Raw genomic sequence first — 13029 nt, 5'->3', positions numbered from 1 at the left:
CGTGTCACCTCCCCAGACCTGAAGTTGTGGTGGCTGATTTTGTTGTTCTTTCAGCAGCTCTTGAGTCAGACCATGTATTTCTGTCTGCTGTATATATGTATGTATATAGTGTTGGATGTATCTCTTACCATTCATGTATTTCTCAGTGTAACTGTAGACATTTTGTGGTCACAACAGCAAAAAGGCCCTGGTAATTGCATCTTGTCAGAAGTATTTTTCTTATATACCTGTTTATATACTTCTGACTTAGAACCTCCTCCACTGTTGGCTTTAAATACATAACTGGCTTAAGAAAGGATAAATTTTTCATCAGTCAAGGCACTGTGTAAATGTGTGCATTTTTCTGATTGAGATGAGCCTCTGAGTGTTCCTTATCTTCAGGCAAAGAAGCAGTTCCTATCCTATTGTGTCTGTGGGTTTTTGCAAGGCCTGCCTTTTTTTTTTTTTTTTTTTTTTAATATTCTGCGTCTTCAGCTGCATTACTTCTTCCACATTCCTGCCATCTGTGTCCTCAAGATCTGAAATCATAAATGTTTTGTACTAAACTTGGTGGTATCGTCTCCTTAACTATTCACTCCCCTCCTTTTTTTTCTTCTCTCCGGTATTGCACTGTGCCTTTCTCTGCATGTTTCTCTTTTTTTAATGGATATCAGAACTGTTGACAAGCTTTTGCTTCTCTTGTAACAAATGACAGGCAGAGAGAAAAGGGGAGTGGTGGTTGCCCTCAAGGAGAACAGCATGTGTGGACCTCTTCTATAGGGTGGATTACAGTCTGGTTCAGATTTTAGGAGTTGGGGTCAGAGAAGAGGCAGTGGCATGAATGCCACTGTGATGTGAGTTTAACAGACCCTCCCATCTAACTCAGCACTCATAAGGCCACACCTAGAGCACTTTGTCCAGTTCTAGGATTTTACCTAGATAAGAGAAGGGCCAGGGGGCAGTTTTACCAATGTGTATAAAAGAATTTGGCACTACCAGAGGCAGTAGGTACAAACCAAAAGGCAGGAGCTTTCATATGGTCATGAAGTAAAACTTTTTTTAGTTAGGGCGCAGGTTGCCTATAGAGGTTGTGAGTTCTCCATCCTTGGTCATATTAAAAACTAATTGATTTTTATTTCCATCGTAAGTGCGCTGTTATAGTTCGGTAACACAAACATGTTAATACTTTCAGTGTGGTTCTCTCAGGTCTGGGAGATGAATGAAAAGCTTGTGCCTTAGTTTGATAGGTTATCTAGCACATGTACAGGTACTTCCTGTAGATGGGGTTTTGTGCAACCTGGCCTAGTGGAAGGAGTCTCAGGCTGTGGCAGGGGGTTGGAACTAGGTGATCTTTTAAGATCCCTTTCATCCTAAACCATTCTTTGATTTAGTGTGGGAAGGCACGGACAGTTTTGTACTGGAAATTATGTGGGTTATTACATTTCTAGTTTCTAAATCAAAATTGAAAAGAAGATATGGTCATGATTACAGACAGCTCAGCAGAAATGTCTGTTCAGTCAACCTTTGACTAAGCAACAACAACACCAGGGAGGCTGCACTAAACAAAATAGCCTTCTCATTAAATAAATACTATTAAGTCGTCTTCAATATTAAGTGTGTCCAGTTCAGTTCAGAAGCTGTGGAAAGAACCCAGAGGAGGGCACTAAAATTTGCGCAAGCCATAAAAATGTCTTAAGAAAAATTACTAGACTTGAGCTTTTTAATCTACCAGAACAAAATTAAAAGTGAAGAGCATCGAATTTAATACAATCATCTGCTGTATTTTATGCAATAGACAATTAACCCATGGAAGTCTTTTGCATACTAAAAGTTACTATTGATTGCTGCCACAGTTCAACTGATATAAATAGAAGATGGTGGATGCATGTATATGAGTAGTAGCCACAGTTATATCAGACTGAAATATTTATGGACATTAAAATTCCCTTTTTCAGTCTTATTCTAAATAGAAACAGAAAACTTTTATATGACAGCTTTCCTAGTAATTGGCTATTATGTGGTCTTTCACAAACTTTATCTACATGATCTGTTCCTTGCAATTATCAAGGGTTAGTTCAACTTCTGCTTTGATCTGATATTGTTACCATATGGTACCACTCAGATACGATTAAGTGCTGAAAAATGCAGCATCTTTGGTTAGCACTGAGTTGTGTTGCAGAAACACTAACATCAGAAATGCAGCCATTGTTTAACAGAACTTACAGATTTTTTGTGGCAACTACAGCTGCTTTTCCTTTTGACCCAAGTGCATTAACACCCATTCTCTATTATAGGCTTCCCAACTGTTAGAGCATCCTTTTAGTTAGGTCCCATTTATCACAATCTCTTTTGAATAGTTGTTGTATAAGTGGAAAAATTGCTTTTAGATAGGTAATGGCATACTTGAATAATCAGTAGTATTCTGTAGGAAATAGAGAAACTTACTCAATTATTTTCATCCTTGAAATACATGTGAGTTCACTTTAAAGTATTTTGCAGATGGATAGAAGTTAAGTTTTATGATTGCCATCTATTGTTTAACAAGGAGAGCTCTAGCTGTGGATAATTCCTTGACATAATTGGTTCCCTGGTCATTAGCCAAAGTAGTGAACAGGATAATGATTGTTTTGCATTATTGTAGAGAATTTAGGCGTTTATAAGTGCAAGCACATCTTGTTAGTTTCTAAAGAATGTGTCAGTCAGAACATGAACAGTTCAGAGACTAACAGGAGCACACATAGTAGTAAGTTCTGTTTCTCTTTTTAGTATCTTGTACTAAAATATCAGTATAGACAAAGTATATGGCCTTACAATACTGGTCTCTGCAGCCATTCAGTATTTCCCAATGAGAATTTCTGTCTCTTGGGCTTAATGAGAAATCTCTTCCACAGGGTTGCCACCCTCAGCCTCAAGGCAGAAAGTATCTACCTTGAGTTTTAACATGGCTCAAGCTATCAACTGCTAGTAAAAAAAAAGTTGTTCATGAATAAGTAAGGATCCTTCCAGTCATCATGAAGTATAACTGGTAGCAGATACAATGGGTTTGTGTTTGAGAATGATGGTTCCAGAGAGTGAGTGTAATCTAGGGTTTTAATTGCATGCAGACAAGCTAAGCCTTTATCTTATGAAAACACAGTGTTTCCAAAGGTTGCTTTATCCAAATGAGGGGCTCTTTCAGATACGAATCACAAGCTATAGTCAGGTATATTAGACTGCATAGAATGACTCCACTGGGAAGGGCATTAAGAGGTTAGAAGCCTGGAAGGCAGAATGCAAGGACTGATTCTGAAGCACCTTCTTTGAAATTGGAGGTTGGCAATCGGTCAGAAGTTAAATATATGCAAGAGCACTTTTGGTTTTCTTTTTAATGATGTTGTAATAGATGGCAATTTGTTATACCATCTTGACGTAGAAAACATGGCAAAAAAGGAAAATTTATCTCATCTTCTCTACACTAAGGCAAAATCAACAATGTCTGCTTTTCTTTATATTGGCTAAAACTTTTTTTGGCTGTTCAGTGGTGGAGAACTCACAGCCTCTCACAAAGAAATCTAGTGCTTCATTGTTTTCACTGGTAGAAAACTTTCCTCGGGGTCTGATCTGAATCTCTCTTGCTGCAATTCTGACTGTTATTCTTTGTTCTTTTTGTCATTTACATGTAGAGTGTGGAGATTGCTGTGTCCCTGTTTCTTTTTCTTGAGAAACAGACCATAATAATGCAGTCTTTGTAGATCTAGGACCTTAAGTCTGTTCTTAGCCTCATTTATCTCCTTTGCATTTTGTATGGGTTCTGAGTTGCATCAGTCGGAATTGAATGTTTTACTCCAGCTCAACTGGTAAGTAACACCAAGGAGTGCAAAACTCATTTCTCTGCTTTTACACAGTACTCCTGTTTGTAACTTAGAGTGTTGTGCTCGCCTTACTTGCAATTGCAAGGTTGACTTATATTCAGTTTGTGAACAGTTCATCAATACAAGTACTTTTCTACAGAACTATTGCATAGCCACTTAGTTTCCTCATTTTGCATTTCTCTAGTTCTGTATTATACAAGAGTGTCAAACTTTGCATTTGCCACTGTTGCAATGCAGGGCTTATCTCCATTGTTTCCAAAGTAATTCGCAGAACCATTAAGAGAATTCTGATGCTCTCTGTACATGCTCTCTGACTGATAGTATTTTCAAATTACTTCCATCTTTTTATCATGCCTCTGAATACACAGACTCCCAGTTCATAATAAATAAACAATAGTTCCCTAAGTAAAGAGTTCTGAGTAGTTCTTTGGCGACCTAATTACAATTTATATTTCCTGCCTTTGCTTAAGAAAATGTTAAGCAATACTGCATTGTAACGACCAAGAAACACAAGTTGTGCTCCTTCTCTTCTATCACAAGGCCTTTTATGCCGTCCGAGAGAAAATAGACTGATCTGATGTAACCTACTCTTGGCAAATCTGTGTTTGCTGTTGCTCAACTCATGGTTAAATTTCAGGCAGTTGTGTACGGTGTGATACCTTACATGGGTTAGTGGTGGTCTTGACAGTGCTGGGTTAATGGTTGGACTTGATGGTGTTAAAGGTCTTTTCCAACCTAAATGATCCTGTGATTCTATCTCGTGCTTTAACCACTGAACGTATATTCCAGGGCATGAAGACGGGGAAGAAGCTAAGTATTTGAACACAGGTTTCTTGGGTCAACTGAGAGGCTGGCACCCAACTTCTTCAGAGTGTTAAAGATCCCATGTAGATTCTAGGTTGTGTCTGCTCAAAATGTGTGCATATCAGTATCTTAGGACATCCTAGAGTAACACAAAGAATGGGTTGTCTGTGCATAGGCCATACAGTTCTGAAGCTGGCTAAGTCTGTAAGTCCTTAGCTGTTCCTATTCCCTTCTTTAGACACGGGTGATATGTATGTGCTATATATGTATAACTAGCATGTATAGTTTTGCATTTGTAAACATCATTTCTTCAAAATCCCATCTTAACAGTTCTGAAATAGATCTGTATCTGGGCATTTAACGGGCTAGATTATTTGAATGCATTTATGTAATATTTGTTGAGCTCCTTGCCTGTTCAAGGTCAGATCTGACCCTTTTGCCTTTTGTTGCTGGTATTAATTGTATTAAGCACCTCAACCCAGTAGATTTGTGGTGAAGATTCATTAAAAAAAAAAAAAAAAAACAACAACAGCAACAACAGCAACAACAACAACAACAACAACAACAAAGTTTTAACATTAGGTTTGTCTCTGTATTCCTCTAGTTTTTCCCCATGTTACACAGTGGACTTTTTCTTTCATCATCTTCTTGCTTTTAATGTACTTACAGAATTCTTTCTTCTGGAGTTTGATGTGTCCCTTTCCGACTGTGTCTAATTTTGGCCCATTATACCATGTTCTGCTGTGGTATTCTTGCTTAGTAAGATGACCTCGTTTCCATTCCCTACATGCTGTGAGATCGTAACTAAGACAATGTGGTCTTATTGTACAATCCCCATTACTCCTTTGCAGGAGGCTTTGCACTCCATGTGGTCAGCATTGTTTATTTAAAGAACTGTTACAGTTTTTTTTTAACTCCTTTTTCACTAGCACCATGTTCTTCAGGATTCTTCCAACTAATTCTGCATTTATGAAAGTATGCCTACTTAAATCACATTTTTTAAATTCTTTTGTCATGTCTTTCTTTTCTTCTTTTTTCACAAACAAGCCCAATCTTTTATATTACTATCAGTCATGAATTATCAGATCGTCATTTTGCTAGTTAAGTAAAAAATGTCAATTGTCAGCTAAATCTTCCAAGTCCTCCTACGTACCATTTGCAGTTCTTGCATTAGTGTTCAGCCCTCAAAGGCTGAAATAAATGTTCCACTTCGATTGCATTATCCTCTTCTTTAGCCCCTCCTTTTATAAATAAACTTATTTTGGCCATGGATCACAGAACAGGATTTATTTGAATTTGATTTGCCCATACTGTTGGGCTGTTTATATAAATACAGCATTCAAATTTTGAAGAAATAAGCAAGTCTGTGTATAGACCATGTTCCTTTCCTCCACAAGGGCTGTTTTCAATCGCTGCTTACCTATTGCCATATCTCTAAACCTTCTTGGGGCATCACCACGTGTTGAAGATAACAAAGCCATTCTGCCTATCTATAGCATCTATTAAACCACCACTTCATTACCAGTATATGTCTATCACTGCTGATAAAAATATCAACAGATGTCTAGGTTCCATGATGATTCCTACAGCCTCCTTGTCACTTCTGATCCACTCAGTCTCATGTCTGGCAGTATTCTTAGGATGAAGGTGGAGGGACATCATGAACAGGGAAAATGGTAGGTTTTGCAGGTATCTTACCTACCAACACCTTCCTGAGGTTCATCACACAGTCTCTGTTGTCCTCGTTCCCTCATTTCAGATGATGTAGATCAAGTCAATACTTGAGCATAAAGCTCTCTCAAGTGTCTGCCTTCAGAATGTCAGTCACTGAAGTTGCTGCATCTTCAGATGCTCCATCTGCACTGTACAATAACCACAAATCAGTGGAATGCTGGTGCCCAGCGCAGGAGAATCCAATTTGTTACAAATTCATGTTACAAAACAGTAGTGGTGTCACATAAATGAAATGTAATGTTTTCTCTTTGTGATATAAATGCTCCTAAATTTTTCATTTGTAATATTTTGGAAGTTGTAATGCAAAAGCATCAAAATGCCTTTTTTTTTGTAGATAATTTCTTTTACATACTTTTGGGAAAGTATGTGAATTGTAGGATTGTTCTTCCCCTGAGATAAAATATAGAGTTAGTAGAAATTTTTAGAAAGGGTATGAAAAAATGAGTGGTACTGGACCCTTCATTTGGATGAATCTTTACTTCCTTTGCTGATTTTTTGATTGCCTTTGTATTTGTGTTTTTGGTTGGTCAGTTTTGGTTTTGTTTGGTATTTTTATTGTAAGGCTGAGGGAATTGGGATGGCTGGGCCTGTAAAAAAGATGGGGAAAAACTTCTTTGCAGGGCCTGTTGCTGTGGGACTGAGGGGTTTTAAACTGAAGGGAGGTTGATTCAGATTAGATATGAGGAAGAAAGGTTTCTATGAAGAGGGTGGTAAAACTCTGGAATAGGTTGCCCATGGAGGTGGTAGGTGCCTCATGCTGGAAACTTTCAGGGTCAGGTTGGGTGAGGCACCTGAGATACCTGATGGTGGATGTGTCCCTCTGATAGTTCAGTGTGTCGCTGCTCATTGCCGAGGGGTTGGACTAGATGACCTTTAAAAGGTCCCTTCCAACTCAAACTGTTCTATGATTCTAGTCAAATGGCATGATATTCACACTTAAGCTTTCATGTAAGTAATATGGAATACTACACGAGAACTGTGTACAGTGGATCATTAGAAATTTTATAAATACATTAAGAGAATTTTGAATCATTTGAAAGAGACATGGAAATAATAGATTAATTCCTTGTCTTTCAAGATTCTAGCCAAAATCAGATAACCTGCCAGTACACACCTATGCAGTAATTGCTGTATACTTACTAAACACCAATGTGCCTCTTCAGGTGTAGCTAAAAAAATAATCCCTGCCTTATTTTCAGAAGAGAATTTTCAGTGAAACTTGGAGGAAAAAATTGAAGTAGTTGTTCTAGAAAGGTTACTCAGTTCGTTCTGATAAGAGGGTTTGGCATTTGCTTTGTAATGCAAATAGATGCTGGGTTTTAACAGATATGTTTTGGGGTTGGGTGGTTATTTGTTTGTTTTCAATAAAAAGAGGAACTTTCAAAAGCCATTGTGAATTCTGTGTGAAAGTATTAATTAGAAAACATAATTCTAGCATTGTGCTTAATCAGAAAAACCCAGAAATTTAAAGCCCAACAGAATAAAGCATAAACTTTCCAAGAAATGTTTGTTGTTCCAGCTCATTAACACACTGTCTCTGTTGGACAGCATTTTTTAAATACCATAAAAATTAACAGTGTATTTAAGAACTGCTTTATTGGCATGTTTCTCCAAATTCTAATTTAGAGCTAGTGGTTAATTGTGCTGTCTCTATCATCAGAGCTTAGGGAAGTGAATACACTCCATGGCTTCAAAATTTCCACTTTAACTTGTTGATTCAGGTGAAAATGCATTCTCCAGGAGAAGTAGGAAAGTATTTCAGTAGAGGCTGTTAGCTAACATTCTAGAAGGATGACCTCTTAGTCCTTCGAAGTTTAACAGAGCGTAGAAGATGTTAGCCTGATTTCGCATGACTAGGGTATTGAGAAAAAGCATAAAACATATTTTTAAGGTTTTTTGTTTCTGATGGACTCTTTCAAAACTATTAGATGTAAAATTACTTGGGTTTTGTCTGTTCCAGCTTGTTCAAACTGCTTTTCCCTGTGTGGAAATCTTTAAATGAACTGAAAATGGCTAAACGATTGAACTTTTTGTTAATTTATTTTGGGTAGTGGTATCCACTTTCTGCACAGTGCTTTATTCTTTCTCTAACATTTTCAGAATTTCTGTTTCATTTGCTTTATCTCTTTGGTCATAATGAGTTTCTTTAGGGGTTTTGTCCTCATTCTTTTCTCTGAGCTTTTTCTGGTTTCTTCCTGTTTCATTCCCAGCAAATGTTTTCTTTGATCTCAAATTGCTAAGCAGGTTGGGTGAAGACACTGGAGCTGCACAACTCTTTATTTCTTCCATTTTTAACATTAGTTTCCATATGTGTACCAAGTGTAGATAATGATGTCTGCTTTCATACATTCCACTATAATGTGTAAGCCTGAAATTTTTGTTTCGTGTCATGTTCAAATAGATCATTGTAAGCTTCTCCTCTAATTAATTAGTGTGTCCACCTTCTGTGTCATTAGATGCTCTTTAGATTTTGGTTGTTCTAGTTACATAAACCTTCCATGAATTATGTGAGCCCATGAACACAGGTCTTTGGAAAGGCCCGTCTCTGCCAGTTCATCAGTGGCAGTGACTATATGCAGTTAGTCAGTGACTTCATGTTTAGTTTTTTCTTCTTACATTTCTTAACCTAAGCACCTTTAACATCATTTTTTCAGTCTTGTGGACATAATTCCCCAGTATTTGTAAGTTGCTGCAGTTTACACCTAAAGTGGTCACTGAAGTTTGCATGCATTTTTTGATACAGGTCACAAATGGAGTGTTACTCCACTGTTAGTTGACCTATAATATCTTTTTCTTCCTCGGTAACCAATGTAATTCTCTCTTTTTGCTATTCTTTTGGGAGTTTGTTTTTCCTTCCTTTTTTTCCTTTTACATATATTTGCTACTTTTTTTCTGGTCCGCAAGAACTAGTGGCCCTTACCCATGACCTTGCTAAAACATTTGCTTTCTGTTCTGAAGTTCCAGCCCATGCTTTTTTCTCAGGTGAACTAGATCACATATGAATTTATTTGGACATTTGCGTAGCATTTAGCTTGAGGTTCACAGTTTCTTTTTGAAACTTTGTTAAGAAATTCGCACCCATAAACTTGGCACTTTTTGCTGAAGTATATTAGCCAACAAAAATAAAAGGTGGGGTAACTCTTCCTGCAAAGCTTGCTTTTCTCCTGTCCTTGTAAGAGGGTTACAATGAAGCTAATACTGTTCTTCTTGTATTCACATGTTAATATAACTTGGCAGTATTTATAATGCTCTTCATTTATGCAGTCTGGTGAAATAGCTCAATCATACTTGGCTGCAGTTTCATATTATGTTTAATGCAATCTGATAGTGGATTGCTGCTGACAAGTGGCAATCTCTTTCCACCTATTGTGGTGCATTCCAACTTTGCATGAAATCTAATAGAGATGTGACCTTACAATAAGTTGGATAATTTTGCACATTTAACAGAAAAATATTGTCCACAAATCATTACTTTCCTATGAGATCTTTTGATCTGGGTGGTGATATGGCTACACTGTTTGTCATCAGCTGAGCCATGGAGTTTCAGGAGATCCATACCTTTCAGACACAGCCTGCAGTTAAATGTGGTTAAATATTGTTATAATTTAGTGTCTGTATGACTCTTTTTTACAAAACACTGCCAGGCTTAAAAAAAAAATATTGAATTTAATGAAGATTGGAGTAGAACATATGTTGGCAAGTGAGTGTTTCTATTTCATCTCCTTTTATGTTGAAACTTAAGGTATTTTCAGCACCTTTCTTAGAAGAAACCAAGAGTTGTTTGTTTAGTAAGTTGTGATTCTTTTCTTTGTGACTTTGCATCTGACCTTTCTAGAAAATTGTGTAAGTGCTGATTTTGACCATATACTGTTTGTTTCTTCAGGTGCAAGAGGGACTTATATTTTAAAATCCCTCTTTAATGTATTAACTGTGGAATTTAAGTATTTATGGCAAAATTCATTTGTGCAGGAAAAGGATAATGTGTCATAGTAGTTTGATTTATACAATAAGTACATGTTCTTTATCGCCTTTCTTACCTCACTAGTTTTATTATCTTGCTGCTTCTGCTGCATGTTTCACTGTGTCTTTCCAGTTTTCCTCTAGTTTCAGCATTAGTCATAACCTACCTGTAATTAATATGCATGTGTTCCATAACCCACATCATGAGATGTATGGAAACGTTACATATCCAACCCACTTAAATCCAACTTGTCTGACATGTTGGCAAAACAATGCCGTATAGCAGGAAAGCACAGGCAGCAGTTCTGTAGGTTCATATTCTGCTGAGGAGCTCTGTACCACACAGATATTATTTTCTTAGTGTAATCAAATGCCTTTAGCAATGCCTGTTTTTCCGAGTCCATGCTAATTGCTATTTCTCTGGTTACTATTTCACATCTTTCTGGTTTACTCTTCTGAGATAATTGTGGGACAGGATGTCAACAAGGCAACGAGTAAATTAGCAAAGACTTCTCAAAATAGGACTTGTATTATCAGTGAAATACAGAGCTCCATGAGGTAACTACATCAAAATATCATTCTGTGTTTCTGGCATGCCTGTGTCTTTCTGGCTCTTGTTTGCAGCAGGCACTGAGAACTAGGGGATATTACTTATCTAAAACATCTGTTAATATGCTGGAAAATGTGCTGAAATTTACTGCTAGATTAGAAATAGTGTTTGCAAATATTTATCTTTTACTTACCTGGAAGGATGTGAAATAGTGAGAGTGTTTGTTCTAGCAACATTACCTCTACTGCTGTTTCCTCTCTTTTTAATTTGCCTTTTTTTTTTTCTGTCTATTTATTATGCTAGAGGTGATACCCACTGCAAATTTGTTTCATGTAATTACTTTTTTCAATTACTAGATTTCTTTTGGAAACAGAAATATCCTCACAAACCTGAAAATATACATTAAGTTTTGTGGTAAAAGCTCAATAGTTGGATTGCTTTTAAAATTTATTGTAGAAAATACTGTGGTTTTAATGTTGTCTTATCACTGAATGTTTGACAGATGTAGAAAATACAAATAATTCTAATGTTCCTCCACAGATTTCACTTTTGATGTCTATAAAATTATGAATAGAGCTGTTTTCAGTTTCAGTGCTGAGTTTACATCAGTTCTTTTGTTACGGATGCCTGTCATCCACTCTTTGGCCAATGCAGCTTATTAGCTAACATGAGTATTAGGTTTATTTAGAAACAGCAAAGTTACTGTCTTCATTGCATTTAATTAATTAGTTTTGTACCATGTTATAGGCAGATGCATGAGTACAATAATGATCTTGGTGTTTGATTGCGTATAATGCCTCTAGACATAGTCTCAAGACAGGGCTGTGATTAAAGCACATCAATCAGTCGTAAACTGAGTTATCATCAGTAACACTTATGACTGAAGAGAGTACATTGATGCTGAATTAGTTCACTTCCATTTACAGTAACGACTATCATGAAACTGCTGTTCTAGTAGTAGTCATTTTGTGTTCTTCCCACTGCCTACACTTCCCCCATTTCCCCTAATTGAAACTCAGTTTTGATGTGATCTCAGCTGACGCTGTTTCTGACACTGTCTTCTGCTACCATCGGCTTATTTTCTAGATGGGGAGCGATGGAGTTTTGCGCCTCAGTAGCTCCGCTCTAAATAACGAGTTCTTCGCATATGCAGCGCAAGGGTGGAAACAGCGGCTGGCAGAAGGTAACTCTCTGCTTGCTCTCAGGTTTGCCCAAGGTTAATTGTTTTTATGAAGAATGTCTCTTTTTCTTCATTTGAGAAGTACTTTGAGAATAGAAACTGTAATAGACCAGTAATTCAGCAAAAGAGAAATTGCTGATTCCATTTTGAATTTAGAGTACATTTTTGCAGCTTGCTGTGGCAGCTTATTTTGACAGTTAAAAACAAAAACCCAAGTATTTTCATCACTGTCAGCCTTGAAACATGAATGCATGCAACTAAACCCTGCCAATATACCTTTGAAATACTGACGGTATATGGTAAATTAAATCTTTCCATGTCACTCTTCCCTTTTGGTTTTCATTTTCATTTGGCATTGTTGGATGACTGTATCAGAAATCACTGTACATCATCATTGTATCCAGAATTTATAATTACTGGTATTAAGTTAAATCTTGACAACTTTTATTCAATATGTATTTGTGTTTTAGGAGAATTTACACCAGAAATGCAGATGCGCATCAGACAAGAGATTGAAAAGGAAAAGAAAACAGAACCTTGGAAAGAAAAATTCTTTGAAAGGTTTTATGGTGAAAAGTAAGTACTGAAGCAAATAAAAGGATTTTTTTATATTTTCTTTTAGGAGGAAATGCAAATATAATTCTATGCTTCACATAGCACGGTCATGTGCTGTAAAACTTAATAAAGCAGTTATCAAGAGCAGTCATTCCCCAATATAAGAAATTGTGGGTAGAATTATAGTCGTGTGCCTGCACTTGCATTACAATTGCATTCTTAAAGAGTCATAACTCATCCAAAAAAATTCATTCCAAAGAGAGCTTAAGACACAAGCATGTGAATATTTTTAAATTATCTTTTAAAAGATAGAATTAGGGCAATTCCTCCCTCCTGCAAACTATAAATACAGCTTCTACAGATGAGAAGACCAGTAGCAATATTTCTGTAATATGTTTTCATTTGGTTTATTTTTT

The 13029-nt window shown here is 36.7% G+C and overlaps 1 protein-coding gene across 2 annotated transcripts in view; it reads left to right on the top strand.

Moving 5' to 3' along the window:
* Window positions 1-13029, top strand: part of ASXL3 (ASXL transcriptional regulator 3) — a 121649-nt gene that overhangs the window by 95028 nt on the left and 13592 nt on the right. For both annotated transcript variants that reach the window (XM_066181903.1, XM_066181912.1), the window contains 2 exons: window positions 11965-12061; window positions 12529-12634. In XM_066181903.1, the coding sequence (XP_066038000.1) occupies window positions 11965-12061; window positions 12529-12634 (203 nt within the window). The remainder of the gene's footprint in view (window positions 1-11964; window positions 12062-12528; window positions 12635-13029) is intronic.

Source organism: Chamaea fasciata, unplaced genomic scaffold (genome assembly GCF_029207755.1).
Source record: "Chamaea fasciata isolate MVZ Bird 193981 ecotype frontalis unplaced genomic scaffold, bChaFas1.0.hap1 SCAF_1, whole genome shotgun sequence".
Lineage (NCBI taxonomy): Eukaryota > Metazoa > Chordata > Aves > Passeriformes > Sylviidae > Chamaea > Chamaea fasciata.
This window is presented reverse-complemented; position numbering and strand designations above follow the sequence as displayed.